The 22,764-nt window shown below is 42.3% G+C and overlaps 2 protein-coding genes across 2 annotated transcripts in view; one reads left to right on the plus strand and one right to left on the minus strand.

The window, feature by feature from the left end:
* The window catches only part of lnpk (lunapark, ER junction formation factor), a 51,602-nt gene that overhangs the window by 6,905 nt on the left and 21,933 nt on the right, over window positions 1-22,764 (plus strand). The window lies entirely within an intron of this gene.
* On the minus strand, window positions 16,401-18,875 carry LOC139341119 (homeobox protein Hox-D9b-like). The gene is made up of 2 exons (XM_070977472.1): window positions 18,191-18,875; window positions 16,401-16,645 (listed from the first exon to the last, which is right to left on the minus strand). The coding sequence occupies exons 1-2, from the start codon at window positions 18,873-18,875 to the stop codon at window positions 16,401-16,403; spliced, it is 930 nt and encodes a 309-aa protein (XP_070833573.1).

Here is a 22,764-nt window from a genome sequence, read left to right on the forward strand (position 1 = left end):
GGGCAAAAGTTTGTCCTAAATGGTGGAACAAGTGAAACGCCAATGGAAAAATTATGATTAACACCAGCTTTAGGAACACCAGTAGATAAGTGGTGTGAGACGAGTCGGCCATGTATTGATGTTTGTACACTCTTCATCCCAATCCATCATCCGCTCAGCCCTGCAAGAGCATTGCTAATTAGTATGTGACCTTGGTGGCTACTAAGTGTGTCACACTCTTCATTGTGGTTTATCTGCTTATACTGGATGGAAAAATAATTGTAAAAACCGTGAAATGAAAATCAATGCTTTGCTTCCAGAGAACAGACACCTGAACAAACTGTATCTCGGCTGGTTGCTGACGGCCTCGCGCGGTTGAACGAGCCTTGTTTGTATGTTTTGTTGTTCTAAATATTTGGTAACAGCAAGGGAACGATCTGCTGTGCAGCCGTTGGTGAATCCAGCCGCTGAGGTTGTGAGGAGAGAATAATGACAGCTGGTCACCTGCCAAAGTTGGAAAACAAGCGAGCAGCTTGTTTACAAGCTACCAGCCGCAGTGCAAACGTGACCGGCATCGGGATGGTGGCTAATGGCCGCCTCTGCCTGGATGTCAGATTGGACTGAAGTGAAGATTACAATGCTCAGAAGAAGATGCCCCTGGGGGCAAGTTTAAATTCCTCATTTAGATCCTGCCGAAACACATTTATGACGGTCCCCAGCTCCTACATAATTCAACATCTGTTGTCAGCCGGCCAGTGGAGCACTGAAGGCTACATGCGAGGATGCTGGAGTTTAGATTATAATCAGCTCTGTGCATCGAGAGGCAGCTTCACCGCCGTGACTGATGGCACTGGTTGGGATTGTTGTTGTCATTGTTATTCTCTCTTTGTACACTGGTTTTGCTTGGGCACATATTAAATAAAGGGTAAAATATCATATTGATTTTCACCCCTCTCTATTTATCAGTGCTGCACTGAAGGCAGCGTCACTGTCTTTTTCATCCCCTCACAGCATGTCTTCATCCACACACAGTAACGCATTATTAAGAGTACTGCCGCTGTTTGCTTGCTATGCACAGATATTACAGGGCGTTTTGGTCTCGATGCCACAGAGACTCTCTGTTTCCGTTTCTTGCCTTGGGTAGCTTTCTGTGTTCTGGCAGAGACTCACTTTGTCCGTTTACATTTGCTAAATTCCCATGGCCCTTTGAACGAGGGGCTGGCGAAGACCAGTCTGAACCATTTGTTGTTAGAAAGTGAAAAGCTGTAGCTGCATGGAGAGAGAGGAACAGCAGAGCGTTACGCAAAGCAAGCTCGGTTCATATAGAACAGTGGGAAAGGTGAGCACACGGGGGCTTTAAGTGGGCCAAACATTGATTAAAATGGGTTTGGTTTGAATAATGAAACTGCAGTTTAGAGCACTGATGTGCAGATAAAGTAGAAAAATCCATTCAGTTTACCACTATTAATCCACGCCTTGGCTAAAAAGGACTTTGACCTAAAACTTTCATTTTTCACAGTTATTCCAGCCTAAACTCTCCTGCTGAATAGAGGCTTGAAGGCTGGAATCATTAGCCTGCGCCTTTTGAATGGGGCTCATAGCTCTGAACTTTGGTGGACTCCCTTTAGAGACAACAACAACAACGGAGCGATGTTTCGCTTTTTCAAAGAGCATTCTTCTTTAAGAATGTCGCCTAGCTGCCGTCAGGTCGCGCGGGGGTCAATCAGAATCGTTGACCGCTGGTTCACCGTTTCATTAGTCCTCGCGCTGGACAGGGCCACGCAGGGGCTCGAGCCGGGGACCATCCAGAGTTCACGCGGACTGCGGGAGTCGCGAGCCCATTGTTTCACCGGTTTCTCTCTCTGCAGATGGATTGTTGTTGTGCAAAGGCCAGTTTGAAATTAAAGGCTTTAAAGTGCCAGAAAAAAAAAGAAACTTACGCTGATTTCGGTTTCATTTTTGATGAGGTCAGCAGAAACAGCTGCAGTTTAATCAGCCCTCAGTTACCATTTTCAGATATTGATACGCTATTGATTAACATTCTTAGGAGCTTACCAGCACTGACTGACTGCTTCTTTATTGATCCCAGTTTGGGAAATTATTTTGTTGCACGCATGTTCCTCCACTAATCACCATTTTTTTAAGACATCCAGTATCCGAACACGTATTTCTAAATATTTTAGCTTTTAAACCTGGTTTCACTGTGTCGATTATTTTCGTCATTTTGCGCACAACCCCTCTTATTTGAACCTCAAGCAGCGCAGCGCACAGTATCTCCCACTTTACCTCTTCATGAAATTCGCCTCTCATCCACAGTTGGCTGTGTGATATAAAGCTATTCAGATGTGGCTTTTCTTTCTGGGGTCGTTTCACTTTTTCATCTTAGACAGGCTGACCGCCGGCTCACCCCTCCGCCCCCGGCCCTCTGCCGGGTCAAAGCCGAGCTGAGAGCAGCTTTAACCCGGTTTAGACATTAACTGCGACCTCCAGCCCTGAGAACCGCCGTGCACCGTCTCGGACTGACTACTAACAAGTAGAAGCCGAGAGGCGAAAGTCAGAAATCAAATGAAACACAAACACGATGCGTTTTTACTCAAGGATGCACAAAAGTGTGTTTGTTATGGCTACAGCTGCAGCGCGCGGTCTGTGGGAACCATTGCCTGATTTAACGGGTCTTAAACAAAAAGGAAAAAACCCAATCACATCACCGCAAATATAGATTAAACTGAAATAATGATTAAATGAAATAACGAATAATCGAGTTAAGAAATGTGCAGGCTGTGGTTATTTATTTAGCCTATAGTTTACCAAATATTTTCGACTGCAAACTAATAATAATACAGATTAAAATATTGCTCTGTGAACAGCAGAAATCCCGGAGTCCTGCCGCAGATGTGAATGGATGAACGTGTGTTACCGTGAATGAGTCTGGACTGAAAAACCTCTGGATGACTGTAAAACGACCACAGAGCCTGATCTGCTGCTGGGCTGCAGAATAATATCTAAACAGAATGGGCTGCCGGTTTCTGCCGTAATGCCGTGACAATAAAATTTGTTTCTATTTTAGAGATATAAGATAAAATAAAACAATAAAAATAATAATACACATTTTCTTCTCGTAGCAGCCGTCAGCCTGCAGAACATTCAGCTCCGCTTGTGCACAGAAATAATTAATACATAATATATAGAATAATATAAACGTGTTCTACAACCCTGAGCATGATTTGGTTAAAGGTTGTTTTAAAGACTGTTGTCCTGTGTTTGAGGCCTGAGCTGCGGCTGGAATCAAACTGCTCTCCTCGTCATGAACTGCTGCTGTGCAGCTCTCCGCTCGCCTCTGTTTACAGCCTGGAGAGGAGAGAGGCTCGTAAAATTTAACATCACAAGAAAGCGCCATAACTCCTGAGAACTCAAACTGTATTTACACACGCGCGCGCAAACATCCACCAATATGCGACCAGCATATGAAATCAGTGTGAATGCGGCAGGTAACACTGCGGCCTCAGCGCGACCGCAGGCACGCTGTGCTGTCACATTCAAGAGAAAACCTGCAAGCCTGCAGACATGAACAAAACCCACGACGTGTTTTCTGAAAGCTGTTCTTACTATTTGACATTTCTCCTTCTTATTCTGTCCTTCCTCTGGTAGATCACGATGTCAACATCCTAAATCTGATAATCCTCAACATATGGAATAAGATTCTGCGGTTTCTTCCCACTAAAGCACACACATGCTGCGGAAATCACACACACACACACACACACACACACACACACACACACACACACACACACACACACACACACACACACACACACAGTTACATTTTGAAGACTTTCTGCCAAACGCGTTAAAACACAAAGCTGTTCACTTCAAAAAAAATCCAAACTGAGTCTCAAGAAGCAGATATTTGATATCAGTAATATTAAACCCATGATCCTCAACAGTCCTCCTTAAAAATGGGGTTGCACGGGCCTTGAACAATTTAGATTTAAACAAATAAATAAAACAAAAAACAATGCTTTAAAGACGTTTGAGAAATTAATGAAATCAGACGTGGATTTAGAGGATCTGAAGGTAAATCACTGAATAATCCTTCATCCCGGACGAGTTTTCTCCTCAACTGACAGATTCTGTTCATGGAAAGACATTTCAGAAATTATCAACTGACCTGAAAATGTCAGGATACAAAACAAACATCAACAAAATGTCTAAAGTGAACCGATGCCACGTCTTACCACTGAAACACGCCGTGCATGTCACCCAGACAAGGACCTGGAAGTGACTGGGTTTGATGTCCGAGTGTCCAGGAGGACGAGAGTGTCCTGACAGACAAAACTACAACCTCTGGAGATGCTTAATTGGATTATATGTTGGACTGTCTACAGGTGGATCCCTGGACCCCCTCACCCACTTCAGCAGGGGCCCTCGGGGGCTCCACGGACCACAACTTTAACACCCCCCCTCTTCCATCTGCCCCCCTGCCCCTAACAGTCATAACTTCATATCTGAGCCAAATATGAAAAGGAGACACACTTACATGTTCTGTTGTGATCTCGCGTTAAAACGCGGATGTTGGTGGCTGTAAAATCCCGCTGGTGCGGATGGAAGCTGATTATTGGAGCTGTTGGTCTGCGCTGTTTCTCTCAGCCACACAAAGAGCATTCTGTTGATTTCGGACAAATATCGGCTACCAATCCCATCTGGCCGCCTGTCGGCTTTTCTCTCTGAGTTATATTTTGGGGCTTGTCAAACCGCCGGCAATAAAACACACTTTATTACCGTCACGTGTTCAGGGTTTTTTTTTTTTTTTTTCTTTTTGTCGGCTTCTCCCACGCGGGTTCATAAATTATTAGGCCCCGCACCGAGAGCCGCTTTATTCGATAATGGCGCCAACGAAAAAAAACCCTTTAATCTCTGGGGGTTTCTGCTGTTGGAGATAAAAAGAAAGCCTTTTGTGGCCATTCTAACTTGGAGTTTCCATCTTTTCGATTTCATTTTAGCTTCTTGTTTAAAAAAAAGATTTCTCAGTTGCTGTTGTTCGAATATGCAAAGGGATTTTTGTGTGTTCGTGCAGTTTTAATAGAGATATTTGCCTTCTTTCATGTCACTGGGCCTTTTTGCTTGCACTCACTATGAGAGAAATTGTGTTGGACGTTTGTGAACGGAGTCTAATCCGTGCGTAAACGTTCTGCTCCGTGTGCGTAAAGCAGAGAGCGCGCGTGCTGTCACCCCGTCGAGACCCCCGCGTGCTCTGCACTGCGGTCTTTTCCTCCCAAACAAGCAGAGACTAAACGCTGTTTGCAGTTTTCCGGATGTTTCTGGAATGCTGTTTGGAGCATTTGTTTCCTGCTTTGATTTCCGTACATGGGGAGCAATAAAACCATAAAGTGGCTCTGTGAAAACACGCCGAGGGTCTGTGTGTGGCTGCGGGTCAGCTCTGCGGCTGCTGAGGACATTCAAGTGTCAAAACAATGAATTAAATCAGTAGTTACTTCGGCCTGTTTGAAAATACTTCATGCTAACTTAATAATACATGGTTCAGCAATAATAATAATAATAACAATAAGAAGAAGAAAAAGAAGAAGAATGCCAGAAACGTTTGGAAAGGAACTTAATCAAAGAACATTAATTCAGCCGTCTGTCTGCAGGAAAACACGTATTTCGCATGTGCAACAAAATAGTCTTTTCTGGTGTTTTTACATCTGGTTTTATTCGTTTTTGTGTGTATTTATTGTGTAGTTTTTTTTTCTAAGTGTTGCAAAATATCCCCCCAGTGTTCAGCAGCCGCAGAGGAGTTCATTCACTCTGTTATTAATAACAATAAGAGATAATTCGCCGAATGTCACCAATGCGCCACAACATAAGTTTTAGAGGACGCGATTTTCCATGTTCACGATGTGCAGCCTTTTCTTTATCTTGTTCCACGGCCCACTTGAATCCGTGATTTATAGCGCCTTGGCGTGGCGTCCTGCCTAATAACGCCTCACCGCTGCTGCGACAGAAAACCGCGGCCAGGCCAAACAGAAACGTCCCGGGACAGCAGAGCGCACCGAGACGCCATGTTGGAGGTGCATTCAAGGTAACTGGGAGAAGAGAGCTCCCATGACCTCTAGGCTGAATGAAGTGGAGAGTGAAGGAGTGTGAGCCGGGGCTGATGAAAACACACACAGCTTGTACCCGCACGCTGATGCTGCTGAGGAAAAATATCATCCCTGAATCTGTTGCGCCATCTAGTGTTCAAAATACGCGTCCGCTCCGGCGTGTGTAAAGCTGCGAGGATGCAGCAGTGGATCGACACTGTACTCTCATCTAAACATGTTTTCGGGTTTAATTGTTTTATGAGGATGAGGATGTTGCAGCATTAGCGCGAGGAGCTTCAGCAGCAGTTTAGAAGTTGATCGACTTTATTGAAATTGATTTGTGTCAGTTATTTGTCGCTCAGTGTGCATATTGTCCTGCAGCTCTGTGGTGCATCTTAAAAAACACTTTTTAATTTTTTAAAAATATTCTCCAAATAAATTTAGAGTTCCAGAAAACTGCAGCTTTGATGCAGGTATGTGCTGTTTGAGTCATCTCTGCGCAGCACTATCACCTATTTCCTGACTGTTAACGCCCCCTGGTGGATCATAATGACAACAGCACTCTTGGCATGTAACATTTAAAATGAGATGCAATAACCTGAACGTCCATCAACAGCTTGACCTAAGCATCACTTCATAGTCAGAGCCACATAATCAAAATGGTACTGTGACACATCGTACTTGTAATATCACACACTTTTATAATCAGTGTTAAATCCAATAGAAAACGTGTTTGATGTGTCTAAAACAGTCTCTAAATAGCTTTTGGTTTATGTTAGTATCCTTTTTTATTACCTGTGTCAGATGATAACGGCCAGCTGCTTCACTTCAGGTAAACTGGTCAAGCTGTGTGAGCTCTGAAAAAATAAGCAAATAAAAGAAAAAAAAACATTCGTGAAATGCATAAAGAGCCTGTAAATAAACATGCCAGAAAGGACCTTTTACTAAAAAGTTAAAATCGCTCTCCTGCATTTTCAGCTCTTACATTTAGCTGTGCTTTATTTTGCAGTGGTTTGCTTGTTTTAAATGAAGCCAGATGAGGTTATACAGTAAAAATCAGGCTCTCAGGACAAACCTGCAGGTTGTTTTCTTCTTGGTAGATGAACGTGAAGCCTTTGCAGCATCCTGCAGGGACAGAGACAGACATGTTTTATACGAACACAGGACATCACTAACTGCGGGGGTCTGCCTCAATCTGCCTGTCTCTCAGCTTCTGTCTGTCTGACTTGTGTCTTTCTGTGTGTCTCAGGCTTTAATTTAATGTTTGTCTCATTCTCTGCATCACTGTCTTCCCTGTCTCCCTTTGTCTCTTTGTTTCTCTCACACACACACACACACACACAGACAGATCTGCTGCTGCATTGCAGTAGGTTGTAAATACTGAGTGCCAGCTGAGCTTGACTGAGCAGAACCAGTGAAATACTGTCTTTGTTTCTCTCTATCTCTCACAGCCCGCCTTCTTCCCAGCTCTGTCGTCACGAGGAAAAAAAGAAATGTAAAATTCAGAAAAGGAAGAAATACTGTCTCCGTCTCTTTGTCTGACACTCAGGCTGCCCTCGTAAAAAAGAACATCAATGAAAACAAAAAGCACGGAGGAGAGGATTCCTTCTGTCTGCTTCTGTCCATCTGTCCAGTGCGTTTTATGGAGGAGAAATTCAGCTGCTCTCACATAAACAGTGTGAGAGAGAAAACCTGTTCATGTTTTTTGAAGTTTCTTTGTTTACACTGAAAGAACCACAAGTGTCCTTTATGTTTTTCAGCTGATGGAGACACATGAAGCCACTTTGTGTCACATTAAACACACGAAAATAGCCAAAAACATTAGCATTAAGAAACATTTCTAAAGTGACCACGCTGAGGACACGCCTCCTCACACACACTTAAGCACATAAGCACCCACTGGTTTGTACACAGACACGCACACTTAAATGTAGATATAAGCTGGCCTGGTGAATGAATCTAAATAAGGGTGCTTTTCCCTTGAAAGCCTTTGCACTTGGTTGGAGCATTTGGAAATACAGCAACAGTTAAACAGGAGCCATCTTGCAACAAACATGTTCATTGTCTCTGTGTTCATACAGGAATTATGTTCATCTGCAACTAATTTTAGCTTGATGCGCCAGTGGTGGCAGTTTATTACAATTACAAATACAGTTATATTCTGCAGTTTAGCTGTAAAAACCTGCTTAATTCGCTTATTTATTATTATTATTTCTGGATATTAATAGCATAACAATGTACAGCTGAACATATCTGCTGTATTAAATCCACACACACACGCATCTAGCAGAGAAATGACTGCACACATATTCGTTTTCACATCATCACGAGTGCTAAGCTGCGCTTCACGTGTCAAAGCTCAGTGTTGGTACCTGATGTGAGAGTCTGCTGGACTCCATTTTCCTCTGCAGCATCCTGAGATCAACACACACAACAGAGAACAAAATGAGAAACTCGAAGCACATTTTTAAAAAAGTCAAATGTCAGAAATCTGTGGAAAACGCGTCTGTCCGAGGAGAGTTTGGAAGAGCAGAAGCAGACAGTCGAAACGTCATGCAAATAAATCTACGTGCTCATCTTCGTCTGCGAGCCGCCACTTTTTCAGCCTGTCGGTAACAAACGTCATTTCATGCCTGACGTGTGGAAACAGGAGAAGTCTGCGCTGCTCGAACACTCAAACGGAGCATTGAACGAATAAATCACACAAACCTTGAAGAGACTGCAGAAAGACACAAAAATTGGAGAGAGAGAGACCGTCCATGAAGGCGCGCGGGTACCGAGGAGCAGGTCCGGACCGAGAGCGCGCGAGGTACGGCTGCCCGTGAGGGTAAGCGCTGCACGCGCACACATGACCGTTAGCGGCCAATGGCCGACAGTGCTGGCTCATAAAACGGTTTTATGACAGGCGCGCGCGCGTGTGTGTGTGCGCGCGCGCGTGTGTTCGTAAATCACGCAGACACAAAGTGGAATTTGTGGCAGCTGCACTCAAGAGAAAGTATTTCCAAATAAACACACACACTAATACGTACAGAAACGCGCGCGCGCACACACACGCACACAGTTTTGGCGGATCCAGCCTGAACACAGTGTGAAAAGGCCTCTGGCTCTGCCTCGCGGTTCTTTTGCGTGTTTTTCGGTGCGTGTTTTTGTAGAAAGCAGAGCAGGGAAATGTGGACAAATGTCCTCTCATCTGTCCGAAGTGAAGGCGAGGGAAGCAGAAAATCACGACCTTTATTTTTACAGTAAAGGAAACCAAAACATCTCACACTTCATCAGAATAAATTCGGTTCTGTTTTGGTTTAATTTTACGGCAGCTTCATCGAACCACGACTCCCAAAAAATGAGCAAAATAAATTTTGTTTTGTTTTTTTCTTCTTTCAAACGAACCAATTTCTCCTCAGACCAGACTCACTAATCCTAAATACTGATGTGTGTATTGTAAATTAAAACAATGGCTCTTTCTAATTATTCTGAAATATATTCCAGTTTTGAAAGGGTGTTTTTGCGCTGCCTCGGTAAACCCACGCGGCATTCATGGTATTTTTTTTTCCTGCTTCTTTGTTCTGTGCATTTCAGCTCCATTTCTCTGGCACAACATGGACAGACTAAAATACAAAAATAAATAAATAAAAAGAATAAATTGAAAGATGATTAGTGAGCAGAATAACTTGAAATATGACCAAACTTTACAGTATTCCTCAGAGAAATTACAAAATGAAAGTAAAAAGTATTAAAATTATTGCAATTGTTTGAGAAAAGCTCCAGGATTTATCTCCTCTGAAACACCAAACGCGTCTTCTCGCCATTATTTTGAAATATTATTCTCATAAAAACAAAATATTCTTCCTGAGAACTGCTCATTTTTGTACCACTTGAGGGCGGCGGAAACAAGATGTGAGCGCAGCGTTGACGTTTCCTCCTTTAACTCCGCGTGTCAGCGACAGTTTTTTATTCATATTAACAGTCGGCCGCTGTGGAGCAACATGATCAGTCATCTCAGGGCCGAGTTCGTGTCCGGCTCATCGATTTAAGTCCAGCGTTCACTCCTTTAGCTGCAGTAACCTGTGTGTGTGTGTGTGTGTGTGTGTGTGTGTGTGTGTGTGTGTGTGTGTGTGTGTGTGTGTGTGTGTGTGTGTGTGTGTTGTTGTTGTTGCTGTGAACTGTCACTCGTGGCCGATCTGCGAGAATATTTTCATTTTTTCTGAGGGACGAGCTTCAGCAGCAGCTTCGCCTTTCCGAGCTGAAGCCACAGCCTGACTGCGGTGAAGTCCCGCGTTTCTCTGCGGACTCTGGTTGGAAGGAAAGCGGACACAGTGAGGCAGCGTGGAGAGCAGATCTCACCACATAAAGGCACTTGGTCACAGTGCTCGTGGCAGATTAACTCCTGGCTCAACGTTTTCCATAACATGAGCCAAGCGGCCATTCATGAACACACTTTAATTCACAGCTTGTGTGTGTGTGTGTGTGTGTGTGTGTGTGTGTGTGTGTGTGTGTGTGTGTGTGTGTGTGTGTGTGTGTGTGTGTGTGTGTGTGTGTGTGTGCTTTGCAGCCACAAATGCATTTCTATGTGTGCTGTTTATGTGCTAACAGCTGTTAATTACTCAAACACACTCTTTCTTTAGCGTCTTCCCTCCGCCAGAGCCAATATATGAATATACTGAGGTCGTTACTCTCATCAGCTTCATCCTCCATAGATACACATCTGCCTACACATCTGCATTCTGTCTACGAGGAAAGATGGCTGCCGGACAAAAAGTGCAAGTCACGGGTTCCAGGTCTTCATCATTTCCGTTTTCATTTAGCTCAAACTGAAATAATTGTTGCCGGATTTCAATTAGTGGAACAAATCTTGTGAGTGTGTTTTAATGGCTTTAAAGTCAGAGCATGTTCAGAGAACCACGGCGGTTTTATTCAACACCTTGAATATTGCAGGATGGATTAATGGAAATAATCGTTCATCCAGTCATTCTGTTCCCATAATGCTTTGAGGCTCTTGATGCTGCAGAGAGACAGATTGGGCCTTATAAATGACAAGATGCGTTAAGCTTTGCAGTTAATTCTTTGTCACGCTAATTTTGTGATGAGATATTTTCAATTTTTGCCTTTTTTAACTGACAGAAATGTCTCCGGATAAAACGAGTAATTTTTTAAACGCGTTGACAGAATAATTAAGCCGTAACTGAAGTTTTTCCCTCTCAGTTTCACGCAGGCGGGTTGGGTCAAGGTGAGTGCAGAGGCTGGTTTTATTCTGAAGAGAAAGCCCGAAGTGAAGAAGCATCACACACTCCTCTGATGGCGCCACATGCCAGTGTTTGGTCCAGTGTCCCCTGAATTAAAACAGGACAGATGAAGCTGTAGTGTCACTGAACGGCCTGTCCACCATTCACTTTCTACACGGGAAACGTGATTTTCACTGCATTTATCTGACAGCGGAAAGATGTTTGAGTACAAAACACATGAAGAGCTTAAAAAATATGTTTTCTTAGAAATCAAACCACCCAACAGTTCATTCAATGACAGTCATGAATTAATTAGTTGGCAAATATTTTGATAATTGTAAAAACGTTTCATGGTTCCAGCTTCTCAAATGTGATGATTTACTGCCTTATCTTAAATTCTGAATTTATTTTAAATAATTTTGAGATTTGGTCTGTTGCTTGGACAAAAACAGACATTGTGAAGGGGTCACTTTGGGCTCTGGATAATTAAGACGATATTTTTTTTAATATTGTTGTCAAAAACAAAAAAACAAAACAGTCGATTCATGGAGAAAATAACCAGCAGATTAATCTATAATGAAAATAATCCTTAGTCGCAGTCCTGTGTAGTTCAAACTGAGCTCCACCTGAAGCAACTGCAACCGTAAAATCCTGCTTTTACTTTAATGTATGAGTCATAATAATCTAATGACAGAATATATCACAGCAGGACAGTCACAGGGGGCATTTTCTGCACAGTGCACTTTCACTTTCAACACTTTATTTTCCTGACTGTACTTACACACTAACCTCAAAGTACCTTTACAGTGTGGTGCTGGTACTTTTACTACAGTAAAGGATGTGAGTACTTCCTGCACTGCCGTCCGTCACTGTCACTCTCCAGTCTGTTAACTTTTAGTTTCTACTGAGATTTGAACTCCGTTGGATTCAGAGTCCAGCCTGCTGACCATTACACCACACAACCACTGCGACCCTCCCCTGCGGCGCGACACCCCCACCCAGCGGACAGAGTCAGTAACTACACGCACAGTGGAAGCATCACAGCCAGTATCAGTGTTGTGTTTTCATTTGTGTCAGTCTTTAAAACCACTTGCTTCTTCGCATGTCTTCACCTCTGAGGCATCCACTGATAAAATAGATTTATTTCTTTTCTACTTTTCTTTTTATTCCACGTTGAGGTTCCACGTTCATTTCAAACGACGCTTAAAGAATTCATATGTGACTCTACTCCCTCCTACGAATATATACTGGCACTAATCCTTCTTATAAATAACCATTTTGCACGTAACTCACCTCATTCATTACAGTCTGCGTCACTGCGCCACTGTGGATTCATTTTATGTGACTGCACGCTTGTGTTGGGAACAACATTTAATCGGGAGCGATAATTTGAACATTACTTGCAGTCCAATTTAATTTCTGCATCACAATAAGTATTCCCTTTGTTGCTGACTGTTAATGGGGTTGTTCGGTTCATTTTATTTTATGGCACCAGTTAGCTACGTCCAAGGCCTGAGCTCCTCGTGACGATTTCTAAACGTTTTCTTCTTTAAAAGTAAATTTCTTATTTTTTGCTTTTATTGTCCTCCATCCTGCCGCATATTTCTTGCCCCGTGTAGTTTAACTTTTTTTTCTGTTATTATGGAATGATAAAAGAAAATGAGATTTTCAAGCTTTCTTGGCTTTTATTATTCTTAACATAAAGCTCGCGCGCAGTCAATATTTGGATATAACTCAGACTGCGCGCGTAAAAAACCACTGACATTTTAATACAGTTGTTTTCTACCATTTCTTGTTCATAGCAAGAACAGAAATAGAGTTAAACGTCTGATTTCCGTCACAGTGAACAGTTTAGATTCGTGCGTTTGAGCTGCGGTCCAGCTTTTTGTGTTGGCCTCGCTGAAGTGCCGCAGCCTAAAATCACGACTCAAACGTCACTCAGCCGTTAACGCTTTTGTTTTGCCTTTTAATTCCCTGCGTGGTGAAATTTCCTGTGTTTTGTGGTCGCGCTGTCTGTAGAAATGAGGCTGTCTGGTTTCATCTGCAGACAATGACTTTAACATTTCGAAGGACGGCGGAGGCTCCAAGGCAGGAAAGGGTGTCCAATAAAACCATATAGTCCCGATGACTGTCTGGCCTAAATGACTTTATGGTGCCTCTCTGTGTGTGCGTCTCTGGCCTGAGTGTGAGGAAAGTCACGTTTATTCTCCAAATGCATGCTGTTGCTTTATGACCCTGCAGTAGGATGAGCGCAGAGCGGATTATATGGCCGCAATAAATGAGGGGAGCTACGAGGCGCTGCACTGACTTTGACAAAACAAGGAGGCTGAAATGTCTCTCTGTGGACTGAAACTCAGGCTACATACCTGAGAGCAGTGAAACACCTTGACGTTGGAATAATGTAATCCTAATGGAAAAACATCATAAATCGCGTTGGTGCGCTATAATCCAGTGACACATCAAACATGAGAAACTGCTTTGTAGTGTTTAACTCTTATAATAAATTAGAAAATATTATGAGAACAAGAAAACTTTTACCACGGTAATTTTGTGCAGTAGTGTAGGAGTATTGTGTGTGTTTATCTATTTCATACAAAAATGATAAATAAAACAGCTTTAATAAATAAGGATTGCATAAATTAAATATTTATAAAAATAAAAAATAAATATAAAAACATTATTATTATTATTATTATTATTATTATTATTATTATTATGAGAAGAAGAGTGGTAGTAGTTGCTGTAGTCTGGTATTATTATTATGTCTGAAATTATTTTCCAGTAATGCCACACAAGTGTACTAATATGGATAAGACTCCTACACAACTAGAATTATTGGAAATATTAAGTAAATCCTAAAATCTATGGAGCCCAGTTGACCAGTAAATCGCATAAAATCACAAACAATGGGCTGAAATGGAAAATAAAATCAACAGGGAAACTGCACAGTTAACAACGATGTAATCCATCTTTTATTCAGTGGGGAAAAATTGCTCAAGAGCAGCATATTTGGCCTAAAAGAGCAGATTAAAGCCTCATTTCATCACATCTTGACTCCAGTTAAATGGCAGGACAGGCCGTCGCTCCAGGCTAACATAGCCTGTTGTGTTTGCTTTTCTCCCAGAGAGAATGTGTCCTCCTCATCCTCATGAAAATAACCAAAAAAACACTAAAATATCTTTGATTCCCCTCTAATAATCCTGGAGTGTCTTAACGTGATATTACCGTCCGTTCTAACATGAATATTGTGCGTTGTTTCTGTGTGTAGTCCTTTATTCTCACAGGAGGTAAAAAGAACCATCAGCCTGCTGTCACACCATAGCTTAGCCGTGACTGGTGTGAGTGTAGAGGATTATAGGCATGACCGGATCTGCATATTAGGCCCACAGTAACAACAGATATACATAGTAACAATGACAACAACAGCAACAACAACAAGGACAACAAATCCGCCCATCGGGCTACATGCACAGTTTAGAAAAACAAAACGAGGAAGCTTGTTCTGTTTTGAGGAAGAAAATGTTCAAAGTTCCTTTTGAATGTTACGTCAGGGGAGACCGGGCTTGGCTGGAACACAGAGGACTGCTTCAATCAAGAGCAGGATAATAAAAAAACCGTGCTGATCTGTGTGTAGGCCTCTGTGGCAGCATTACTCACATCAGTACAACACTGTGAAACACCCAAAAGTATTTTCATATTGCCTTTTTTATTGTTTTTTTAAGTGGTTTGCTTTAATTTATCGTTAAAATCTGGTGAACTTGGTTAATTGTTCTGCTCCAGAACAAATGCTAACATCTATGATGAAGGTGTGGGTGTGACATGACACACATGGCAGCATGTTGCAACTCTGCTCAGGCTGTCTGACTGTTGTGATCTATGTATTCGTCTGTAGTTTCAGCCCTGGAGAGAAGCCCAACAGCCCTCCCTAACACTGAAACTCTCAGCTGTTCACGGGTTGTCCTCCTCTGTGGTGGTGAGAAGTGACCAAAGGTATCAGATGGGCAGCAAACAGAGCGTCTCAGCTTGGTGTGGTGTGCATATTCAGCCATGTTGTAACATCCATCTTGATAAAACTTGCACTTAATTTCTGCACTGAAGCAGCAGAATGTTTGATATTTCAGTTTAAAAGGACGTTCACTGTAACTTCAGTCTGGTTTGAGCACATTCACCTTTGCATTTGAAGCACATCTCACATATTAATCACATGTGGAAAAAACACTTTCACGTGTTAAAAAAAATCACATATCGGCACATGTGATGAGTTCACATAAGTACAAGTGTTTCACATGTGAAGCCACATAATGTCCTGTGTGAGCTGGACTTAAAATCACAGCATTTTAAACAGAATATGAACTGACTGAACTCACCGCTGAGTCTCTGATTTCGTCTGCTTTAGGGAATGAGTTTCTTCTGAGTGTCCGGCTTCTGTTTGTTTCTCCTTAAGCGTTTTATTTTAATTTCAAAGAAACACTCTGCGACGGTTTTCAGGCCATAACAGACAGATGTTCAGGCATAAGGTGAGATTTATCTTTGATGGCTGCCTCGTCTGGCACACCGAAAGCAGTTTCAATGATGACAATAGTTTCACCATTAAATCATAAAACACGGTTTGTGTTTTGGCAGAAAGCACGCACAATTTATGTCAAGTATGTGGCGAGTAGTTTCAGTTTTGGACATATGAGCTATACAACCTCATCAGAAACAGATGTGTTTTGAGACGAGCAAAGCCTTTGATAGCATCTCGTATGTTTTTTGGATTTAATTTATGGATCTCTTTGTAAATGTTAACATTTTGCTGTATTTACAGCTACAGGTCGACTGTCTGCGTTTGGTAACATGCAGATGGAAGTTCAGAAGATCTAACATGAAAAGGCCAAAGGACACTGGTAGGAATATTTTTTCTAAAAAGTGTTACACACATCCTGGTCTCCCCTGCACTGCAGCTTTCCGAGGCGGCCATGTTGGAGCCTCAGTGGTAACAGCTGATCGTGCTGGCTGAGGTGAAAGGTGTTGGGCATCTTGGAGCACTGCGTTTCTTTTATGAGCTGTAACCTCACCTCCTCCACACTTATCCTGGAAAAAAAAAAAAAAAACTAGCCCAGCCTCTTCTCCAAATGCATCATTCATTCATACTCCTCCTGTCCCGGGTCATCAGCTTCTTCATCTTCATCCGTCTGTTCTGGAACCAGATTTTGACCTGTCTCTCTGTCAAATTTAAGAGTCCTGCCACCTCCAGGCGCCGGTCCCTGGTCAGGTACATGTTGTAGAGAAACTCCTTCTCCAGCTCCAGGGTCTGGTGTTTGGTGTACGGACACCTTTTCTTCCGGGTGGACTTGGCATGGATCCAACTAGCTGATGGATTTTCTGCAGAAGAGACAGAGTGGCATAGAGTTTAGCTTTAACCACACACCAGTGTATTAACTCTGCTGGCCGGTGTGCATCTGCGTGCCTGCCTATGTGTGTGTGTGTGTTTATGTGCTGTGAGGAGTTCAAAGACTGACATAAAAATCAAAGAAAATATTCTCAGGAACACGTTTTATGAGCCTGCAACTTTTGGCTCATTAGAAAAAGAAACACCAGTGCATGCTCCAAACACAGCCCCGTAAATAAAGTTCACTTCTGTTTTTTAACCATATTTTGCTCATTTTACCAAAACTAAAACAGCTCCTGGGTTTTATTGGCGTTAGGGTTGTCTGCGTCCTCTTTTACCTTTCATCATTTAACACAGTGTGACATTGTGGAAAATGACTTCTCGTGTAGCTGTAGGTCTTTTAGGATGAAAATGTTTTTCCAGCAACAAATAGAGCAGAGTGCATCCAATGAGGAGTCTCTATGTGAGTGCAGGCTCTGCTCATAAACAGCCGAACAAAGCCTCATTTCTGGAATTATTGACCTGATATGTGAAACTGACTGACATAAAATGTTTCCTTGGCAACTTTAAAAACATCAAGCAGTCAGAGAGTGCTGTGAAATTCTAATTAGACAGAGAGCCGGTAATACATCAACAACTTTTTTGGCTCTGCCTTGGTCATCACACACTCACGCCACACAGAGGACATCTTTGCTCACTTTGCTTCACTTTCTGAATTATTTATCTGATGAAGTGGACTTCAGGTGACCAGAGATCTCTTTCACTCCTTTCAATGATAACAGGTTGAACTCTTAGATGAATCACAGCTATTGAACATATTTCAAACCGCATTTCTGAGACAGAAATAAAAATGGTAATAATAATAAACCAAAAGCCTAAATTTACACAAAGTTTAAATGTAATGGCAGGAAAAAAATGCATATTATTATTATTATTATTATTATTATTATTATTATTATTATTATAAGCTCTGTCATATGTGTTTTGTTACACTTCCTGTCTTTTATTTCTTCCTCTTGTCATTTTTTGTTTATTGTAGTTCAGACTGTTTAAAAATCCTTTAATTTAAAATAATTATAAAGGTTATTTGTGGCATTTTGTACACATGCTGCATTATGAAGCTACTTCTGTGCAAGCTGAAGGGCCTGTAATTTATAAAGGTGTTCTTGGATGGACATGCTTGCACAACAAATTGGATGGAGCCATTTTTGAGCATTAATTGCTAGAAAAAGAGCCCATTAGTGTGCACTGATCCTGTCAGAGAAGAGCAGCGCGAGCCTACCTGCGTTTAACTCTTGTGACAAATTGCTAAATAACAGCAATAGCACCTTAATTATTTTAATGGACAATAAAGTTTTATATTTTACCGTTTACAAGACATTTATAGGGCTATAAAAGTCACACATACTTACTTACATAGGCCACGTTCTCCCTCTCTGTCACACATACACACACACACAGACACACACACACACACACACACCCCTGTGTATGCACATGCTAATAAACATCCCTGAGCTTGGTATATCTGTCTTTACCAGGGTCAGGCTGTTGCTGTGTTTTTCTCTCCTCCTCTTCTTTTTTGGGCTCCGGCTTTCTCCCCAGCTCCTCCACGGTCCCCAGGCGCTCGAGGACCACCTCGGCCGGGCTGGCGAAGCTGGAATCCGCGGAGCTATCGCGGGACGGGGGTGAATTCTCGGGTTTGACCGCCTCGAACCTCGGGCTGGGATCGGAGAGGTCACCCTGAGCGGGGAGACATCCAGGGAAAGAGGACGAGGCATGTCCCAGAGAGGTCTCCGAGGTGGGAGTCGACCCCTCCCAGCAGCGGACGAATCTGCCCTCGGAGGCGGCCGAGGATGCGAGGTGTTCGGCGTGGGTCTGCGTCTGTGGGCCGTAGTATGGGTGGTGGTGGCTCAGGAGGTGATGTGGATGAAAAATGCCGGGGATGGAGGCGCCGGGGGTGGACTGCAGCTGCGGAGAAGAAGATGAAGAGGAAGTGGTGGTGTTGGTCCAAGGAGAAAAGCCGTTTAAGCTCGATTGTTTGTTGGAAAAATGTGAAAAATCCGGAATGTGGGAGCCGGGGGTCCCCTCCTCTTCCTCCGCTCCCCGGGCTGGCTTTGCGCAGCCGGCCGTCGACCCCTGCAAGCCTCCCGGGATGAAATGTGCACCGTACGGCTCCTCAGTCTGGAGCCCCATCATGGAATAATAATTCGTTAGCGACATGTTTATTTTATTATTTCAATAAAAAGACACTTAAGTGCGACTGTAAAACGTTAGATGGGCTGGTATAGTGGCTTACATCCTCCCCTAAAATGGTAGTAATTTTTTCCTGCCCTTACCTTCTTCTCGGCTGCCCATTGGTTACACTGTGGATCACATGGTTAGACTGTATTTACCCAGTATCGGAAATAAATCAAATCATTCTTTTGTGCTCAGAAATGTGATAGTAGGTGTGCTCTGCTGCTGCCAGATGGGCCTGAATGCAGCACGGACGTTTGTAAAGCTGTGGACTTGAAACATGGTTTTACAAGCTGAATAAAAAGTAGCAGGGAGCCGTTTACAAGCTTGTCTGGTGTGTGTGTGTGTGTGTGTGTGTGTGTGTGTGTGTGTGTGTGTGTGTGTGTGTGTGTGTGTGTGTGTGTGTGTGTGTGTGTGTGTGTGTGTGTGTAGTGCAAAGTGGAACGGGACTGAGATTAACAGGAGAAACTGTGGTCTTTGACTTTTCTTTGTCAAATGATTTCCTTGATCTTGAGCTTTCGGTGAAAATATTGTGCATTTCTTGGAAAACTGAGACCAAACTCGTCTCGTGAACTTTCCTTTGCGCACGAAGTCATCATGCAGGCCACCACCCAAAATCACGGCATGTTGTCTGAGATGGATTTGTTTCAGTGCTTTTCTGATTCAGTCATCAGATCTTTTAAACTGTCTTTTTTTTTATCTATTTATTGACTCACTAACGTTTAATAATTCATTGAATAACACATTCAGTTCTATTTCCTGCTTGCACCGTTAGCATTGATTTTACATTGTTAAAAAGTTTTTGTTTGTTTTGTTTGTTTTCTTGTTTTTGGACATCTTGTTGTTCACACCTGTCTATGTAAACACTATGTATCTCCAATTTGTTACATTTGAATTTCTCAGAAAAAAAAAACAAAAAACTGAAGGATTTTGTGCGCCTAAAACTAATTTAACCGTTCAAATCCTCACTGGATTATCTGAAAAAGATGAATAATTGACATTTCGGAGACACATCTGTCTGTCAGTTGGCCTGATGAACCAGTGCTGATGGCGGTTGTATTTGCTCTTTAACGGGATGACTCGAAGATTCAGAAACCAGATTTGTCCTGCCAATTACTCTGAAGACTTTCTCCACTCACTGTCATTGTCCATGTTTGTGATAACGTGGAATCTCATTGGCTTGAGACGAGGATGACGCGCAGGACGGGGCGTGGCTTAAATACAAACCGTATATTTCTGCAAGTTTTCTAACAACCCTCTAACATAGACCTTGATCGCTGTTTCTGGTGCACTCTCAGCGCCATCTGCTGGCTGGGCGAGTTAAAACAGGAGAGATCCCCACACTTTCTTGAGGACACGAATGTGTCTCCATCAGGACACAGGCTGCGTTCAGGACGATCTGGTCCTGTGAACGTCGTTCATTCATTAAATAGAATTCCAGACACGCTGAGTGCGCTGATTCCAACAGGATGAAGGATAAAATCGGACCTTTTAACAGCAGATTTTCTGGTCGTTTACCTGAAAACACCTGCATGTGGAAGTCTCAACCAGTGCCTAAGAATGTCCATACAATAAGAGTAATAAGAGCGATATTTAGGCTGCCAAGGCTGGCCAGTTTCAGCGAGCAGAGCACTTAAATACATGCTCCTAATTCAGCTCATTATCAAGTTAGTATAAACTGTCAGCTGTTCTCAGTAACAGAAGAAAGAAACCCATGAATCTGCGTTTATAATTTAATTAAGCCGAACCCTTGAGGCCGGACGGATGTTATTGCAGTATACTCCTCTAGGTGGCAGTGTCATCATACGTGCTGTGGGGGTGGAGGTGCGTTCGCTGTCCAGAGCTCATGCAGGCTGACACATAAGTTTACACTGTGAGAAATAATGGGAGGAAAGTGCCTGACCATGAGCTGCTGGCATCTGCTCTAAAGATGAGCATTTAGAAAATGTGTTTGTGAAGTATTAATATTACGATTACTTTCTATTTCCCTGACTGTTACTGTCACAGCTACATTGCTGATGCTGGCATAACTTTCACAGGTAACACCTCACTTTAAGTCCCCGAGCTTTTAGTGGCAGTGTAAAAAACACAAAATAAATGCTTTAAACACTAAAATGTAGCTCAAAGCATATATATTATACTCTGCTGCTGTCATATAGATATAGTGTTATATTAATCAACAAATTTGACTTCTCATATTTATATTTTTATCATACCATCATTCATTTTTATAAACCAGCTTCACCCCATGAGTGGCTGCTGCAGCAGTTGTGGTTGTTAACGTTCATTAATAAAAACTTGTAGCTGCATACAACTGAATCACAGTGTGTTAAAAAGCATTTATGAAATGTTTGCATGCTGGTTAAAAATACTAAATAGGTGTTTATAATATTACTGTTGCACTTTTACCGTTTACTGTAATTATTACAACTACTACAACCACTGTTGTTACTGCTGCTGCTACTATTACTACTGCTACAACTCTTCATACAACTACTTCCAGAACTGTAATATAATACTGCTATTGTCACTTTTTCTCCTAATAATACCACTGCTGCTGCAGCTTCATGTGCCTCTTCTGCTAAAACTGCTACTGCTACAAATACTATTACTACTACTACTACTGCTGCTGCTGCTGCTGCTGATCCCGAGTACTGCTTCTATTCTGTTACTAAGACCACTTTCCATAGTTACTGTTACTGTATTGTCTTTTTCCTTTACAACTGTAAAACTAACAAAAATGAAATTAAAACAGCACACCTTATAGCAATGATTAAAAAATCTAAATGTACCAGTTTAAAACAGGTCTGTCAGTAAAAAAACAGGCTCGGGGTCTTGTGGTTGAGTTTATTGTGGGTCATTAGGGTGAATGCCTTTAGTTCCAACCAGGAACACGATCTCCCCTTTCATCTCCTGCTTTTTGTATCACACACAATCACACCCTCATGCACAGTCCCGCTCACACAGACTGAGTGAGAGTGTGAGAGAAAGACAGAGACAGCAGACAGTCTGTATTGCCCCAATAAAAGTCATTAGGTGGAGGAAAGGGTGGTTGTGACGTTGTGCTGTTTGCGGTTCAAGGTTCAGCTGCAGCCTTGGACTCACTGTGTGTTTCTGCTGTCTGCTGCCGTGTTGTTCAAAGTCTGGGTCAGAACTCAGTGAAGAGAAGCCAGAACACACGACAGAGAAGTTATTTATCACATTTACTTATTGTCTTTCATACTTTGACACTTCTGCTCTTCACTCACTGCTGTTATTTTTATATTCTTGGGACGTGTTGCTGCAATTACGTCCTTCATATCCTGCTTTTGAGCTAGTGTGGCTGTGAGATGATTTGGGCATCATCAAGTGTGAGCTCATTTAATTATGCTCTCAGAGGATTTCTTTGTTGCAGAAGTGATCACACATGACATTCATTTCATTTTCTTATTATATAAAAGCATCCTGACAGCAGCCTGCGAAAGGCCTCAGACGACCCGCCAACAACTTGAATTTAAAACGAGCTATATTTGTGTCGTTTGTTTAAATGTTTTCTTATCTTAAAGAAATTTTATCAAACATATTTAAAGCATTTAAACTGGTTTGTGCCACCACTGAGAGGCAGTAATCCTAAATGTTAACTTCACATTTAGAATTTCACACTCAGACTTAACCTGAACCCTGAAAGAAGGTTTTGGAGTTTTTAGAGTGAAATAGAAATTCGTATGTTCAGCTTAGGAAAATAAACAAGTCACGCTGACCTTCAATTCACTAAAATTCACCTTGGATCCTTTTTGGGGGGAATTTCTTCCCCAATTATTGTTAATAGACTTAAAAAAAAATTGGGGGCTGGGGGGTGGGAGTATGAACTTTTTGGCCTCCAAAGGAGGGCATG

This window comes from Chaetodon trifascialis, chromosome 13, assembly GCF_039877785.1.
Source record: "Chaetodon trifascialis isolate fChaTrf1 chromosome 13, fChaTrf1.hap1, whole genome shotgun sequence".
NCBI lineage: Eukaryota > Metazoa > Chordata > Actinopteri > Chaetodontiformes > Chaetodontidae > Chaetodon > Chaetodon trifascialis.

Coding starts and splice junctions, on each gene's coding strand:
- LOC139341119 (XM_070977472.1), bottom strand. CDS start 18,875: ATGTCGCTAACGAATTATTATTCCATGATGGGGCTCCAGACTGAGGAG. Junction 16,646..18,190: donor ACAGCAACAGCCTGACCCTG/GTAAAGACAGAT, acceptor TCTCTTCTGCAG/AAAATCCATCAGCTAGTTGG.